General features: G+C 39.7%; 1 protein-coding gene across 1 annotated transcript in view; it reads left to right on the top strand.

The window, feature by feature from the left end:
- Positions 1 to 18480, top strand: part of NUP210 (nucleoporin 210) — a 68238-nt gene that overhangs the window by 11922 nt on the left and 37836 nt on the right. Inside the window, exons 4-12 of the mRNA XM_068694306.1 lie at positions 4152 to 4248; positions 6797 to 6947; positions 9391 to 9523; positions 10359 to 10517; positions 10982 to 11050; positions 11355 to 11461; positions 12504 to 12644; positions 13870 to 14007; positions 17555 to 17710. Coding sequence (XP_068550407.1) covers positions 4152 to 4248; positions 6797 to 6947; positions 9391 to 9523; positions 10359 to 10517; positions 10982 to 11050; positions 11355 to 11461; positions 12504 to 12644; positions 13870 to 14007; positions 17555 to 17710 — 1151 coding nt within the window. The remainder of the gene's footprint in view (positions 1 to 4151; positions 4249 to 6796; positions 6948 to 9390; positions 9524 to 10358; positions 10518 to 10981; positions 11051 to 11354; positions 11462 to 12503; positions 12645 to 13869; positions 14008 to 17554; positions 17711 to 18480) is intronic.

The following is an 18480-nucleotide window of genomic DNA, read 5'->3' as shown; positions in this document are numbered from 1 at the left end:
GGTGGGGCTTGCTGCATGCTTCCCAGGGTCACCTATTGCTGCAGGGGGTCCCTGGCTGTGCCTTGCAGGTCACCTCTGACTGCGGACCTGCTCCTCAGCCATGCACTTCAGTGCTGATGGGGACCATCACTTGCCCTGCAAAGCTGTCCCACAGGATTTGAGATGCATAAACAGATTCCCAAGAAGCAGAGACCTGGTTTCATGCAAATGGCCCTCAGCCCCAAAACCCTCCTCCTTCTTCTACGTGAGGGCATCTTCCAGGCCGCTCCCAACCCAGCCGCCTTTGGCCACGCGTGGGCCACTCCATCACAGAGCCTTGCTGAGGTCACAGTGGCCACCACTGCCCCGTGGGCCCTATAACACAGGCTGCCTGCCACTGGCCCACCATTCGCTCAGCGACTAGCTCTTCTGACAGCCGGCGTACGCGGCAGGAAGACGACTAGAAGCATTAAGGCGAGAAGCGGCCCTTCTTGGTGTGCAAGGACAGGCATGCCGTCCGAAGGAGCACCAAGGAGGAGTGCAGCCAACACGAAGGAGATTTGTTGTGGGCGGAGGGAGAGCGCCGGCAGCACAAGAAACATCAGTGCTCGAGAGACCTCTGGCGCCCAGCCCACAGAGAGATACCAGTGGTACCACTGGTACCGCAAGGACGCGGGGAACAGGCCGCCCCCTCTAACACCCAGCAACAGGGGGCCCGGGCCTTCCCATAGGCACAGCGGTGGCGTGGAGCAAAGTCAGGAGCATTGGAAAGATAGCCACGGGGAGCAGAGGTGTGCCAACGGTCTGGAACGGAGCGTGGGACCCAGGCATGGCCGGAAAACAGTCAGCAACCTCAAACCCAGGTGTGAAAACCAAGCTGACAGCGGCATGGGACCTGCGAGTGGAACCGGACGACCACCTGGCTCGGCACCCTGGCCCGAAAACATTCCGAATGGGAGGCAACCCGTTTGGGCAGTCCCAGGCAAAGCCTGGCTTGATGTTCTGCCAAGCACTGTGGAGCCCATGGAGCTGGGCTCCACACCAGAAGAGGTGGACGAACAAATGGACGTGGATCCACCTCCACCAGAGCAGACCTGGGACTGCCGCAGTGTGTCCTTGCTCTCTTCCATCCGAGAGCACCACCAGCGGCGCAGGAGTGCCCGCCCAGCTCCCTACTCCTTGCTCAGGCTCCATCCCAAGCATTAGCTTGGAGCCACCGAACAACATGGACATCCCGCAGGCTTTTCTGCAGGATGTCCTGGCAATAAACATCTCTTGCCAATTCTCAGGGGTTGCGTGAGTGCTTCTTTCCCATCCCACAGCCCTTGTGCGAGAGGTGGCAGCCCTTCTGCACAGAGCCTTGAGGAACAGCACAAAAGAGGACCCAGCTCCCTTCAGGCTGCTGTGCTGGGTGGCAGGAGGAGTCCCCAAGGGTTGCCATGTACCTTTAACATTTGTGAAAATAGACTGAGGGGTGAAAATACTAGTGTGTGAGTGATTACCGGTGGCTAATTTCTTCTATTAGAAGTGAGTTTCTATATCTGAGTAATGGGTAACAACAGACATGGAGAAGGCTGAGGTACTCAACAACTTCTTTGCCTCTGTCTGCACTGGTAGACGGGCTTCCCAAGCCTTTCATTGCCCTGAACCCAAAGACTGGGGGATCAAAGTCCCACCCACTGTAAGTGGAGAGCAGGTTTGAGACCACCTGATGAATCTAAACAGGTACAGGTCTATGGGACCTGATGACATGAATCCCAGGGTCCTGAGGGAACTGGCAAGCCTCCTTCCATCTGAGCTGAAAAGTCCTGGCATTTGGGTGATGTCCCTGGTTGGAAAAATGGAAACGTCATGCCGCTACTCTTCAACAATTAAAACAATTAGGAGACATTTCTTCTCAGAAGAAGTGGTCAGGCATTGGGATGGGTTGCCCAGTGGAGTATCACCATCCCTGGGGGTGTTCAAGGAAAGGTTGGACCTGGCACTTAGGGACATGGTTTAGTGGGTGACATTGGTAGTAGGTAGATGGTTGGACCAGATGATCCTGAAGGTCTATTCCAACCTCAATTTTTCTATGATTCTACATCTTCCAAAAGCATAAGACAGTCTGCTAAAATTATTGTGGATATTTTTTCAGTCTGGGAATGACAAGCAAATTTATCATAGGACAGTGGTATAAAGGGAACTGAAATTGAATTAAAATGTGAAGGTACTGCTACGTAACTAGAATGCTTTGCAAGCATAATCTTTGTAAAACTGATTAAAGTAGTCTGGCATAGTCTTTGTGAAAGAATTGCTGGGGGCAGTTGGGGATCTGAAGTATAGTCAGTCTTCTGGAGAGATGATACAAAATAATTGTAGTTGTTTGATATTCAACTTATTCTAAGAGCCCTGTGATACCACCACTAAAGGTCAGTAGGGCTTTTGTCTATGGATATCTGAAAGTCTCCATGGTTTATCCTTATTATTCTTACAGGGCTTTGAGGATGTTAGGAATACAAGTTAGTTCACTAAAAATGCTTGTAATCCCATCTGTGAGGCATCTGGTAATCTACAGTGTTGTGATTTTTTTTTCCCCTCATCCCAACTCTTTCTTATTTGCTTCTAGAGTACCTTACCTAGCTGCAGCTTTGACAGTAGTGACCACCTTTTTCTTTCTTTTTTCCTTTTTTTCTCTGTTCCTCTTCTTTTTCCCCTGTAGTAATAGTTGAACATCAGGTAGCAATTCCCTCCATAACTCTTCAGGAAAAATAAAAACCCTCCACATATACAGTCCCCAGTTAGAGAGATTTACCCATAACTCTTGAGAGCAAATGGATTTTGGGTGGGTCATCAGTGATTTTCCCTTCATCCAAGGTGTACTTGGTGTTCTGTGACTTTAACCCAAGGAGACCCAGCAGCTCCTGCCTCTCCAACAAGTCTCGAATCTGCACTCTCTGTCTCTGTAACCTGGTGACATAGGAAAGCTTTTTTACATCTTTAGTTGTATAAAGACTGAATTATTTTCAGAGCACAGGTCTCAGCTAGCAGCGCCCTTTGAAGAGCCTGTGAGCGTGATGTGCTGGCTGGCCAGGGCGGCCTGTTTGGCACCCTTGTGATGCTGCAGAGGGGTAGGGACGCACTCGGCACCCATGGCAAGTGTTATGTTACCTGTCTGCCTCCCTGGTGCTGCCTCTGGCAGGGTTAACCTGTGGCTTGCAGCTGCCATCCATGCTGTGGAGATCGCTGGTCCTGTCTTGAAGGAGTAAGACCCTGCATCACCTGGGCAATGCCCACCACAGATTGTCTCTGACAACCTGAGTTTGCCTTTGTAGTGGGGGACCCCAACAGGAGCCACGGCATCCAGGCCCAATGAATGGCAGGTCCAAGTCTGTAAGGAAGCGTTTGTGCTTGTGGCACCACTGTGCTGCAGCATTGGCTGTGTCCAGGCATCGCTTCTCCATGGTGCTGTAACTTGCTTTGTGCTCCGCTGGCCCGCTTTATTTTCAATTGGAGCAAGAAAAAAAGTGTAGTACAGCTTTGCAAAGCTAATGCATGTATCATTAAAGAAAGCTAGACTTGACTGTGTGTTAAATAACACAGTACCAATCAATTTTAATTATATTGCTATGTGCATTTTGAGTTTTTTGTTTGTAGTCCTATTTATTTGAGACTCAGATATTTGCAATAAGTTGTGTACAAATTGAAAAGAGAACATAGGCTGTAAGTTGTGTTGTCCTGTCTTAAAATATTCTTGCATCTTAAAGATGTAATTAACATTAAAGCATAAGAATTTGAGAATAAATTTGCTTTGATTCTTAGTTTAATGTAAACCTGAATGTCAAAGGGAAGAACACGATTGAAAATGTAGTTTAAAACATAGTAAATACTGGGATTTATTTGTCCCAGCTGACACTGCAAGACCCATCTTGAAGATGAGATGTGTGTATTCAGTTTTATTTTTGGAAGATGAAGTGGTATATGGCATTGCAAGCTCGACAGGCAAGTGGTTGCCAGAATGATACTGAGTTTGCACAGGTCAGTAAAGCAAAATGGATTGTGATTTTTGTAATTAGATACTGGTAGTTCTCTTAGGGATAAGATAAAATTCCTAGGGAAAAAAAGCTTGTGTTCCAGGAAGACTTTACAGGTTGTTACTTGTTTTTGTTTTAATTTACTTGGTTGTTTCATAGGAAACACCTTCAGCACATTGGCAGGATTAGTCTTTGACTGGACAATAGTAAAAGACACGGATGCTGATGGCTTCTCAGATTCCCACAATGCCTTGCGGTAAGTTCATTTACGTTGTCCTCCAAAAAAAAGCAAATCTCCTGTCCTTTAGGTTTGCAAATATTTCCCCACATCTAGGCAGTTAACTAAGCTGACCTCTAAAATAATACTTGCGTTGATTGTTTTGTGTCTATGTGTATGTCTTTTTGTTTCCTTTTTTTTTTTTTTTTTTTGTGCCTACTCAACTTTCTGGACGCTCTCATCCCTGTTTAATTTAAAAACTGATAGTGTTAATGAGCAGCCCGGGTAGCTCTAATCCAATAATCCAATGAGTAGAGAACATTTGGTGCAAAGATTTAAAAACACAACAGAAGGCAACAGAAAGGGACTTCCATTCCGGAAAGGAGTTCTGTTGGCTCAAAGAGCTTCAGGTTTCAGTCAACACCCAGTTCTGGCACTGAAATAGCTTTCAGAGTAGCTAACATTTAAATCCGAATTGGCCAAGTGACTGCTTGTAAGCTAGATACAGCTCACAAGGCTAGATGGAATAATTCAGTGAAAGATATTCAATATAGTTCCTTCCAGACAAGCAATGAACGGAAAGCAGTTGCTTGATAAATAAGCCATGATGGTTGGTTCATTACCAGGTCTGACTCAAAGAATAAATTTACTGGAGTTTAGAAGTGCTGTGTTTTATGGACACTGCTATCTGAAGACCTTAAAAGTGCTTTTCAACTCATTAATGAGTTCAGTGTTTTCCAGTGCACTTGTATAACAGTTTCCCTCTAATGGAGGTGGACTTCTTGCTCAGAAGTCAAGGAGCTCATCTGTGGTAGGGGTAGGAAAAGAATCCAAACTGTACAATTTTATTTGCTACTACAGATATGTCACCAGACCACCTCTTGCTGCTGTTTCCTTTCTCTGTGTCCTGGTTTCAGTTAGAACAGAATTAATTTTCTTCCTAGTAGCTGGTGGAATGCTGTGTTCTGGCTTAGGATGAGAAGAGTGCTGATAACACCCCGATGCTTTAATTGTTGCAGAGCAGTGCTTATACCAAGCCAAGGACATCTCAGCCTCTTGCTCTGTCCTGCCAACAGGCAGGCTTGGGGTGCAGTAAGAGCTGGGAGGGGACAGACCCAGGACAGGTGACCCAAACTAGCCAAAGGGGTATTCCATACCATCTGACGTCATGCTAAACAATATATAGGGGTGGCTAGCTGGGGGGAGGGGGCCGGACTGCTCGGGGTTAGGCTGGGCATCGGTCAGCGAGTGGTGAGCAGTTGCATTGTGCATCACTTGTTTGTACATATTAGTAGTAGTAGTACTATTATCACCATTGTATTATTATTATTGTTATTGTTATTATTATTTTCCTGTCTTATTAAACTGTCTTTATCTCAACTCACGGGCTTCACTTTCCATTTCTCTCCCCCGTCCCAGAGAGGGAGGGGGAGGGGGAGCGAACGGCTGCGTGGTGTTTAGCTGCCGGCCGGGCTAAACCATGACACTCTGTTTATTTACTGTCTTCTCTATGTCCTTTTTTGGTGTTGATTTTATTGTTTCTGGTCTTCAGCTTAAAGTAATTGAACTTCAGTGGCTTCAAACAGAAATTTCATTTTGCATCCTTACTAAACTACTGAAGGCTACTTACCATTATTGTGATGGAATATTTTTCAAGTCGTACTCTGAGAGTTTTATCCTTACAGTGACACCAACATACTCAAAGTAAAATAGTCAACAGCACTGGGATCCTGTTCTCTAGCAGTGTTGTGCTAGGATTCATTGTATTAAATGCCGTAGTGAGTTTTGACATTGCTCAATGGGGATGTTAGCAAAAATGCATCCCTGACACCCGTGAATCTGACCAGGCTGCAAACACGTGAAACATGGATTTTTCTCACAAAAAAGGTTACAGATGTTTCTCAAGTACAACATTAATCAAAACTTCTTAACATACAGTGATCTTTTAATATTAAATATTCAAACTCATTTAGCAGAGGCTTCAGCTACTTCAAAAACAGGTTCCAACAAAACGTAGATAGATTGTAGGGACATAGTAACATAGGAAACTGCCTTCCTTCAAAGAACCTGGCTTTATTCATAGGATGCTTGACTATAATGTAGGGAAATCAGCTCTCTAAGAGAATAAATGAGTATGGAAAAAAAAACCAAAACAAAAACCACAATACCTACTAAATGCATCCAAGCTTCTTCATATCGGTCAAAGTTGTGTTCTGGTTCATTAAGCTGTTACTTTTATAAACATAAGCTGCTGGTCTTTCACATCTGCTGTTCCACAATAATCTAGAGAGCTTTTGCAGTCTACACATAGTGTAAAAACTGGAGGGATCATTGTAGACAACATGTGCAGTTTTCTGATATCATTTTAAGGCTGACAAACAAGCTTCAAACAAACTTTTATCAGTCACACAAATTAACTGCAGATATGTACAGGAATAAGTAAAATTTGGATATCTGGTCCCAGGCAGACATCTTAAATTTGCTTATGACATGGAAATTGGATGTGAATAGATGGCAGTGGTGTTTCTGTGTGTTTTTACAAAGATTGGTTTAAATTTTTCTGCTCATTTCTCATTTCACCTTTCAGTATACTCAAGTTTTCAGAATCCACTTATATTCCACCCTCTTATATACTGGAGATGGAAAAAGTTGCCAAGCAAGGAGATACCATTTTGGTGTCTGGAATGAAAACAGGGAGCTCTAAATTAAAAGCAACAATACAGGAAAACGTCTATAAGGTAAGAAACTTGCATGTGAAGTTCTATTTTTTTTAACATTGGACTATAAAACTAAATTATAGGAGTGCTGTAAGTTGCCCTGCTGTATTGTTCCTTAAGACATCAGTTGCCACTGGGGATATCAGCGCTGCCTTAGCCTTATTGGATTGACTCTAGAGTCCATATCACAGAAGGTGACAGTATTAATTTTGATCTCCATGGGAGGGTTGGAGTTTGCAGTTGTCCTGATGCAGCTGCCTTACCCAGGACAGAGCATGTCCTGGACATTCTTTCTAAACCTGACTCTCTGACAAAGGCCCTGAAGCAAAAGAGTACGCTTCAAGTGCTTCTGTAAGATTTTATTACTCCTGATAGTCATTCGTATTACATATATAATTAGAATCATGCTGGGTAGTGCGTTGGCCCTTTAGGTTTGTTTGTTTTTAACTGGAACTATTTAGTTCTTAGAATGAACAAGTAGCCAAAACAAGGATTGTTATCTTGGATATACCTTTATTTCCTGTTATGCTTGAAATAAATGTCATACAAATACTTGGTTAGTTTCTAATTCTACCTTATTAGGTCCTGGTTTCCCAGGAAGGTCTTTGGAATAAAAACGTCAATGCTACAGGAGTGCTAAACTGCAGTATTGGCAGTCTTCCCAGTTATTATATAGAACTGTTTTTACTTTGTAACTTGAAGTGACTGAGTCTTTCAGTTCTTTCCGTTAACAGTGTGGCTTTTTCTGTAATAGCAATTACACACACAACCATCTCAGTTGTTTGTAAATCCTGACTCCAATACTTGGCATTTTTCTAGTATCAGTTCAGTTTCATACCTAAAAAATCTCTTTGTATAAAGCGTGTTTTGTTTTGTTCTCTGAGGTTCAGCTCATATCTGCAGTCTGGTTTTGCAGTTTTGTTTTATTACATGTTGTACTTAAGTCTGGCTTAAATAAAAACATTATCTTGGACTGTCAAACCTGCACCTGTAAAAAGTGTTCTGTGGAAATACTCTAAATCAGTGTAATACTGGTAATGTGGCAGAAATGGTAGGACATGTTGAGAAATGTGTTTTTGTTACAGGTTTAGCCTTGATAAATAGTTCAGATGAATATAGTTACTCTAAAATTATACAGTGTTAGTCTGACTCAATACTTTTTCTTGAGTGCTTGTAGCTTGGTTGGTTTTCTGTTTTAACGCTTTTCTGAATTAGTTTTGAATGAATACTGTCAGTGCAATTGAAAAGATATTACTGCATTTGCAGTTTTTTGGCTTGTGATTAATAGTTCATTTAAATCTTTCATTTTGCCAGACAACACGTTTTCAGTGAACATCCCTTGAGCAATCACAATATAACTTAAACAGTTTAAATTATAAAACTGTATGTTGTCTATTGTATTCCTAATGTAATAGACCAGTGAGTTTGATACAGATTCCTTAATGAAGTTTTAAAGAATCTCTTTTATGGAGCTGCCTTGTTTTACAGTAGGCAAAGAGAATTTCTGGATGTCTAAACAGTCGCCATGCATCTGTCTCAAGTATTCCTATATTCTTCAGAAGACTGAACTAAAATGATGTCCAACACAGACCTGTTTTCTTCAGCCTTGCACGATACTACTGAACCATGCATAGATTGGAATTGCTTCTCCATTTTGGTTGCTGGGGAGACTGGCAGTAAAGAGAGAATAAAATCAAAGAAAGTTGTTTCTGGAATGTGTCCAGAAAACTTTCATTTCACTTTTCCTTTTGAACCATGTCCAGATTATTCCTCCTTTGCCTCCATTTCTCACTTTGAAAATGGGTGGTGATAGTGAGTATTTGAAGTACAAGGCATGCTTCATTAACGTTTATGCTTTGGAGATCCATAGCTTCTAAATGGTACAGTGATCTAAGTCATCACCAGGCTCCCCGATGCTAAAACAGGACTTAGGAAAAAGAGTGACTAAAGAAAGTTGTGCTTGAAATTGTGACAGTGGATGAACACAGCTAAGCTACTGCTGCGAAGGCAGCTGTGTACTGCCATGCAGGATAGGCTTGCACAGCGGTTATTAATGCAGGTGCTGGGAAGATACAGGAGCAGGTTCAAGAGCAGCGTGGCTGGCTTCTGTCAAGCACGTGGTGGGCATCGCTCTGCATGTGCCCATCTGGGGCTGAAGGAAGATCCCCGGTCCCTTTGAGTCATGGGAAAGCTCTGACAACCTCCTGGCACACAGAGCATAATTTGAATAAGTTTTGTTGTCTCTTTTGGATTAACTTCTTTTTGGAGTTGATGCATAGAGCAGATCTACATACAGTTCATTGTCTTCTGCATTTCCCTGTCTTTGCAAAACTTGAGATGATAATAAAGAGCTACTTACAGAAAGTAATATCTTTTATTATAGATTCTAAGCTATTGCTGCATGTTATGTTTCAAACAAAGAGGTGAATTGCTTTTTCTTTTTTTTTTTTTTCTCAATCAATAGCATGTACATCCTGCAGAAGTCAGATTGCTTATTTTGGAAAACATCCTTTTAAATCCAGCATATGATGTTTATCTTCTGGTAGGAACATCAATTCAGTACAGAGTTCAGAAAATAAGACAAGGGAAGATTACAGGTTTGTCCTCTTATTTGTTTGTTTTTAACAAGTGTGTGAATTTTTCACTGCAGAGAAGTTTTTAATTGGGTTTTGATAGGTCTGTTACTATATAACAATCAACAAAACAATGAAGGTTGTTTTTCTAAATCACAATGATACAGCCATTTAGGATTTCTCTCATAAAAATTATGACTATAAAGGATATAATCTCACAAATTTTTTGAGTACATGAAGGTAAAGGTAACTTAGAATAGGAGCGAGTGCTATCATAGAAAGAAGAAACTGTCTGATTTACTAATCTAAATATAGTTTAAGAATTTTTTATAACAGGGAATGTTTTATTGACAAATGGATTTGCTCCATTTCTACAACTGTTGGTTAGCTGGCTCTACCTCCACTTAAAGCTGTGGAAGCTTGTAATTACGTCCCTTGTTTACAAGGAGCCTGTGCTGTTGATAACTTTCCTTAAACAGAATGTAAACAGCTAGATGCAAAATATTTGACTAGGCACATCAGCAGCTTGTAGAGAAGAGTGAAGCAGCAGAAATCATCAGTAACTTGCAGAGAGTAACTTCACCACTTTGGAAGCTGGGAATGAATTGGATGTTAGGTCTGAACCGTGGGATGATACCAGTTGAAAACTGAAGCTTCAAAGAAATGAAAGTTAGACAAAGTAGCTCATTTTGTGTGCATGTGTGCTGAACACAGAAATGCTGTTTCGGTAAGACATTAAAAATACTGATTTAATGCATGCACTAGGCATCAATAAAAATTAATCAGCAATAATTAGCAGCATCCAAACACTGACACACTTGCTTTTATTGTTTCATATGTTGTCTTGTTTTATGTGCAGAATTAATGATGCCGTCTGATCAGTATGAGCTGCAGCTCCAGAACAACGTGCTTGGCCCTGAGGGAGATCTGTCTTGGCCGGTTGCCCAGTTGGACCAGGCAACATCAGTTGTAACTGCAGTGCAGCAGGGACAAACTAATCTTGTACTTGAGCACAAGAGTATCCTTCCTAGGTGATGCTTTTCCACCCAGATCCTTGTGGCAGGAGACAAACTTTCTACCCTTGGCAGTGCAAAACGATAAAATTACCTGTATTTGTACTGATAGCCTTGAAAATCAGGAGCACCTGATGGAGTATAGAGAGCAGCACTGCTGTGAATTCAGTCTTAAAAGCATTGCCCAATGCCTTGAAATATTCTAAGAAATCAGGTTGGAAAAGACCAGTTAAATCATGTCTGTTTTCCTCAGTCAACGTGGGAATGTGAAAGGGCTTTATTTAATTTTTGTATTCAGATCAGTATTCTCTGTTGGGATGTCTCCAAAATGCTCGGTGTCTTTGAGGATAGTGGGGGTAACATTTATCATTAATATACAATTAGCTCTATATATCTCAAGGGGCACCCCTAGGAACATGCTGATCTTGACTTTTGTCAAAACTTTTATGTTCCTTTACTGAGACTTCAGGTATTCGCATGCAAGGGGTTTCCAGGTTACCAAACAGCACTATATATGTTGTAAATCCTGGATATTTAGGTTGGTACTGGCTTAATTTTCCTGATTGCTTAATAGCGTTTCTTGTCTTTTGTTGGTGTATTTCTGTGTGTATATATACCCTTTTAGTTCTTGTATGACTTATCTTAGAAAAGTCATTCATAAACTTAACTCAATATGAAATGGGTTTAGTAGTGAATAGTTATTTTCTTTCAACTCTTTAATCAGCAACTTAAAACAATTAAGGGACATCTTAAGAGTGTGGCCACCAGAATTCTAATGCTTTTATTCATTACAAAAAGAGGAACTGAACAGTCTGTGCCGTTCAATATTTTCTGTTTTGTAGGTTTTACGATTCATCCAGGTGACAGATGGGTCCTAGAAACAGGCAGACTTTATGAAATTACAATCGAAGTATATGATAAATTGAGCAATAAGGTGTATTTATCTGAGGTAAGTGAAATGTTGATATGCTTCTGAGTGTCTGTCTCCTAAATCCTGTCTGTCTTTTAAATTAGTTGAGCGGTTTGTTTATGTAGAGCTATGACTTTCAAAGCTGCTTGTTTTCCTTCCCCTATGCTTTTATTTTTTTTTTTTTGTAGTAGTTCATGTGAAAGTGCCCTTTAGAGTGTAAATGCTGTAGAAAAACTGGAAGAAATGTGCTTCACATGTGTAGCATAGGCCCTGCACTAGAAATTGCAATTGTGGAGAGGCAGTACTAATGTTGTACTTCATCCACTCCTCCACCTACCTCCCCCAGTATAATTTTGTTACCTGTAGAGGCAGTCTTTCCTATTGTAAAAGAACAAAGCATAAGATAGGCTTATTATACTCCTGAGAAGCTGGCTGATTCCTTTCAGTTGGTTATGGGAAAAGCCTAGATGATTAGCTAGCATTAAAACACTTAATTGTTTGGGTAGTCAAATAAGATGAATTTTAGGTATTAGGTACCAAATATATTGTACTCCTTTAAAAAAAAAAAAAAAAGAGAGAGATTTAAATAGTTCATTTGCAAGCAAAATAATTGTATTAAATGATTGCTGTTCAGAATATTGAGTTTCTGTGACTATTAATTTATTTGTACCTGCTTCTCGAGATATAGATTTGAGTTTCTGCCAAATCTCAGAAGATATGTATTATTGTGGCAGTATAATCACATGTTCTTTCACTTTTGTGTTTAAGAATTAAAAAGTAAGAAATTATTGTAAAATCCGAATTTTTAGTGCTATATATATTGGTACTTCTGCGCTAAATTACATCTTGTGGTTATCATAAAAAGTACATATTTTCTGTGGAGTTAATGATGTGTCTGAAAAGTATAGTCTTAGGATGGACACTTTCATAGGGTAACAGTTCTTACTCAGTTTCAGATGAGCTTCTTTGAACTTTGTTACTGTAGGATTTTCTTATTGATTTGTTGCTAATGTTTATGGCTGTCTGTACAGCATTAATGCTAATTATCTGTGGTGATGTTTATGTAATGTTTTGATTTTAGAATATCAGAATTAGTACAAAGTTCTCTGAAGAGTATTTTGAGATCCTGAAGTCGTCTCTGAATGGATCATATCATTATGTGAGAGCAATAAAGAAGGGTCAGACCATTATTGATGCTGCACTGACATCAGTAGTAGATCAGGTATGTCTTTACAGAAAACTGTTCTGCTTTTACCATTAGGCTTAAAAATAATTTACTTCCACAGTAGTGACTATAGTAGATGGCAGACCTTGTAAAAGGAAAGCTAAGAATTGCATGGATCTAAGCCATCGTTGTTTAAACAGATTAAGAAAGTCCTTACTTCAGGAAAACTGTCAATTAAGTCAACAGAGGATTTGCTTAAATAAAGTCTGTGGGATTTTGCTACTGAGTATGTGGCAAATACCTATTAAACTAGTGGTGCACAGCACTTATGTTTTTTTTTATGGCAGATACCTTATGTGGGCACATACCATATCCTTGAGCAGGTGCAAAGGTCTTCTCACATTCTGAGTGAATTTTACAATTTATTGTGGTAGGATCATCAGTGTCATACCCTGGCCTTGTTCCGCATTCAGTTACATTTGGAAAGTTTTCTGTCATTTGGTAAGTGTTGTTAAATGCTGGAATGAAAATCTGCCAAACGTATCAGCCTAAAAATTTCCTCAAATTAATATTCATTAACTTTCTGCTAGTTGCGCAGGCTGCTGAACGTATGGCTAACTAGGACACGTGGTGTGAAAGTGATTTGCTTTTGCTTGAAACTTGGAAAGATTCAACACTTGAACACGTTTGCTCTGAAATCTTTTTAGTTATTCCTTGAATAGGATTTGATAGGTCCTTGTGTATGATACACCATGCTCATTCTTTGTGTCAGAGAGGTACTCTTGAATGAAGTGAGGTCTGGTGAGAGCTGTTGAAGCTTTCTTTAGTAACACTAGCAAGAAACAGTATATTGTGCAGGCGGGTTATGGCATTAAAATTACAGCAAAGTTATAAAGGCCAGTGTTTCAGGATGGACTGAGAAATGGGTCTTTTAGGCAGAGATTCAGTTTTACCTCCTGCAGAGTAGAATGAGCAAGGAGTAAATGCATTTATGGAGTTATCAGATTAGTTCTCCAGATGAGAGTGTATTTCCTATTGCTGTTTGCCTTTAAATAAGCATGGACACTTGTATCTCCATAGTAATATTACTCACATAATTGAATAGCACACATCACTGCCATGAGCTTACTATTTGCTCACAAATAATGCTGTTCATAAGGAACGCTTAATTGCTTTCTTTTCTATATGAGATGTTTTCAACATCTTATCTATATATGACTAAGCATTTTTCGCAGGAAGTGCTATGATGTCACTTATAACACTGTACTGTTACTTTTTGTAGGATGGAGGTGTACACACATTCCCAGTTCCAGTGCGAAACCAGCAAGAAGTTGAAATTTATGTTCCAATAGTTCTTTCACCCAGCATTTTGACGTTTCCCTGGCAGCCAAAAGCAGGAGCCTACCAGTACACCATACAGGTATGCCAAAGATGTATCTAAATGCAGAAAGGATTGCTCAAGCAGATGCAAAGAGGCCTGTAACTACTTCAACTACTTACATAGAATTGACATCAAATAATTCAGGCACAGTGATATCCAAAATTTTATTTGGATGAATTTTGATTATATTTGCAGGAATTACTGTGTAGATAAAGAAATAAACAGCCTTTTACTTTTTACTTTTCACCTGCTACCGATTCCCTCATGAACCACCTGTATGTGCACACAAAGAGTAGTTTGAAATTAGAGAAAACATCATATATATGAAATTCCGTGCTAATAATTAGAGACCGACACTTTCTGTAAAGGGATGGAAGTATGAAAATGGAGTATCAAGAAACTGCAAAGAAAGTGTGTCAGGGTGAATGAGCAGCACCCTGCCAACCTTTTCAGTCAGTATCCTTCACTCTTGTCTATCTCATGCTTGTAATAAAAAGTTACAGGAAAGGAAAGATAGTTTCACTGACGGTATTGCCTTTTAAAGGGACCTTGTTACATTTCTTATGCTCTGTTTGCTCCAGTGTTGTCAATCTTTCCCATAGGCTTTGTAAAGCAAATGATCTGTCTTTTAGTATCTTGTGTATGTTCTACTGGAGAGAAGAACCTCCTGCTTTTTGAATTGAGACTCTCACCTCAATGCAGTATCCTCAAGATCCTGTGCTCCATGCACAGTTCCTGCCTCTCCTTTTTAGCACAAAGAAGTGCTGAGTTTTGAGTTTATCATCTACTAGAGAGTATACAAAAACAGGCAGCAGGACACATGGTGTTTAAAGTAAATATATCAATCTTGTAAATATAAATTTGCATTCTCTAGTGCAAATGTGAAGTTATTTCCACTGAATTTGAAATTGTCATCTGCATTTTTACCTTTTGTGGGATTAGTTAGAATTCATTCATGCCATACCCAACCACACCAGCAGAGTGTGGTAAAAATTCTTAGTACAAATATGTATTTTCAGTACTTCATCATAATTTCTGCTAGAACCCAGTGAGGGAAAGTAAATGTCTTTTTTTTTCCTGTTTTCCACCTCATTTGTAATTCTATTCTTGTCTCACCTTATTTCATATATATAATCAAATTTCTCATTAGAGAACACTTGTTCATGTTACTCAAATAATCTGTATCAATTAACTTCATTTACTGCGATTTTTTAAAATAAAAAAGATCTTTTTTTGACACCCAATATTTAAATTAGCTTGTATTTACTGAAACTGGGATCACTTTGTCAATGCCCAGTCAACAATACTTGTGGTTGTTTAGAGTGACACACAGCTTGACTATTGTTCCTTCTTGCACATTAGTTTTTTCCTTCTACTTGGTAGATCTTGAGTCAGGCTATACTAAATCAGTGAAGAGACCTGAAAATATGAAGAAAGAGTTTTTTGGATCTAGCCAAATTCTGCTTATAGTTAAAGTAACTCCCTCCAGATGGTATCAGAATGACTTGTAGGTTTTACTTTCTCAGCTGTCTTTGTTGGTTCCTTTATTCATGTTTGTGCTAATAAGATGGCTTCTGTTGCAAACATTTAGTTAAAAATAAATAAATAGGATGAAGGTATTTCCTTACGTGCACTAGAGAAGTGAAATGGCATCTTATGAAGTACATGGGTTTCAAGCTAGAGGATATTTTTTCTAGTGAGGGCGTCACCCTCAGTGGTAACAGTTTGTGAAGTTCAGCTTTGGATAACAACTAGGCTGAAACAGAAGTTGGCTTATTCTCTCTTAAAGAAAACTGACTGCTTGAAAACAAAACTATAGGAACACATTTTGTCTGTATGGCAAGGAGATGTGACGCTATAGTATTATCAAGAATTGGGCTATTATTATGTGTTCTGTGTTCTGCTCATTTCCCTGTTTTAATTGAAAATACAATTACAAAATGTTCTGAACATTTACATTCCTTAGCAAAACATTTCTTGCTGTATCTTATGCATCATCTTCTTAACTATTCATCCACTCGTCTTTGTTTGGTGCTCTTTGTGTAATCAGATTGTGAATGTGTTCATAGAAAGGAAAAAGGGAAATTATCCTTTTGATTTTTCTGGTAGAAGCTATTAGGTAAGCCACTGTATAATTTAGATTTATTTTCTATCATGTACTTCTAGTCAAGATTTATCTTGTCCATTTTTACATCAGTTTAATTATGAAATGGGCTAGAGCAAATGCTGAGGAAACTAAAGAAATTTAAAAAAAAATCATGTTCACCTTTAAAAAAAATGTTCACCTTAGTTTTCACTCTGAGGCAATTTTGATATTTATTTTGGAGTGTGACTGTCACTTTTTTTAAACTTGCTTTAAAAATGCCTTCTCAATATACATTGCCACAGTTTTATTCTTAATGGACATTTCATCTAGCTCACAATGTTATCTAAAAGCTATATATTTTACAGCATTGTAATGATTTTCTATAGTAACTAGTGTTTAACGTCAAGGAAGACAATTCTCTGCTTATGCTGGCTAAATGTTTTTTGGCCCTTGACTTTATGGAATACAAACCTGCAGCAGATACTACCCTGTGCTGTCTGCCAAGAGCTGTTTTTCAGTGTGTGTAATCATTTGTCTCTATTGGCATGGACCATAACCCCAAGTAACTAGTTCTTATCCTTCTGTGGAATAATTCCATTTACTTAAGCTGTTCCAAACTTGAAACAAGCATTCAAGAGCTGGGAGCATAAGGAAAAGGGGTTTATTGTTTTTTGTTTGTTTGTTTGCATATGTGTTTTTGTGTGTGTGGTAGCGTTGTGCTTTTCTTTTTTTTATGGGAATCTGAATGATAAACCTGAGCTTATAAGTTTGGCAGTAACTGACTCTTCCCTTGACGCTTTTGTGGGAGTGTAGCCTGTACACCTCGCAGACCCTCACAGTGCTCACTGCAAGCGTGGGCAGTTACTATGCATATTAGCTGATTGGTTGCTGGATCAGCATGTTTGTCGAATGGCTGCAGGTAGATGTGCTTATTTTCAGCATAAAATCAAAGAAGTAATGCCAAGAAAATGTTTTTTTTGTTTGTTTGTTTGTTTTTTTCCCCCGTTTTCCCATTCCCTCCCTGCCTGCCCTGCTTCTTTTCCCTTCAGATAACAATTCTCATTGGCAGAAGCTAGTCAGTACAGAGTATCAAGTTAGCAGCTTTGAGATCCAACATCGTTGGATCTATGCTTTGGCTATCAGTAACTGAAAAATAGTGGGAGTTTTCAGATGTACAATAATCCCGTGTGCCAACTTGTGAAATCATATGCTGAGTCCAAACACTATCAGTTTCTGGGAGCTGGGAGGCATCAGATTTCTGCAGCTGGGAGGTATATTTGGGTTAGTAGCACTGGTGAGTATGTAGGATATGGGCTTGAAGAAACCAGAAGTTAAAATGAATGAAGAATGGTAATCTTCTCATTTTGTACTTGACCTTGTTTATTTGATAGTTCTGAGGTGTTATTTTACTTATATCCTCAATAATAGCATTGTTCATCAGTGTGTTCCTGGCTTCTCATGCAAAGTCTTCAAGGCCTAAATTTTTTTTCTGTATTCTAGGCACATGGTGGAAGTGGAAATTTCAGCTGGTCCTATTCTAACCAGGCAGTTGCTACGGTGACAGTCAAAGGAGTAATGACAACTGGAAGTGATATTGGCATCAGTATTATTCGGGCAAATGATGTTCAGAATCCATTGCACTATGGAGAAATGAAGGTAAAACTTGGTTTTCTCTGGCTGCTCTTAAATACAGCTTTTGGAAAATAGTAGAAGTTGAGAATCCCATAGGCCTTCTTCCACTTTCCAAGATTTTCCCAAGAGATTTTCCTGCCTGCCCTGGGGCAGGTTAAGTGATTGTTTTCAGAGTTTATGCTTCTTCAGAATCAATCTGTTTCTTCTGTATTAATTGTAGTCCCTTTTATGCCTCCCTCCTGATTTCCTTGGTAAGTCTCTTTTTTGTTGAAAATCCTAAGCGCAATAAGTGAACAGTTGTTCTCTGCTGGTCTAGCTATCTAAGCAGACAAGCCAAACTAAATATATTTTGCAGGGTAAGAGGTGAACATTTTCCCTTGATATAAAATGACAGGTATCATCAAGATGTGCAAAGAAATTCCTGCCTGAAGAAGCGACTGGGATGTTATACAGTGCCACTTAACAATCTAGGTACTAAAACTGGACAAGGAAAAAATAATCCTTTAGAAGACTAAAAATGGAAAAACATACCTCCTGAGAGGGCGTGTGCCTTCTCTGTCTATATCATACCCTATTCCTAGCATTTTGTCAGGGTGGTAAGTGTGTGATGAAGAATAAAGAAAATGCAGGAATAATATATGTAATTACGCACAGGGCAGTGTGTGCAAGGATAGGTGAGGAAGCTGCTCTGTTCACTACTTCCTGTAAAACTACAATCTTAAATACTGCAGCATGTTATTGATTGGGAAATATTTTGTTGCATCCTTTGGATGCAAATCATTTTCATTAATGAA

The sequence above is a fragment of the Anas acuta genome, chromosome 11, assembly GCF_963932015.1.
Source record: "Anas acuta chromosome 11, bAnaAcu1.1, whole genome shotgun sequence".
Taxonomy (NCBI): domain Eukaryota; kingdom Metazoa; phylum Chordata; class Aves; order Anseriformes; family Anatidae; genus Anas; species Anas acuta.
This window is presented reverse-complemented; position numbering and strand designations above follow the sequence as displayed.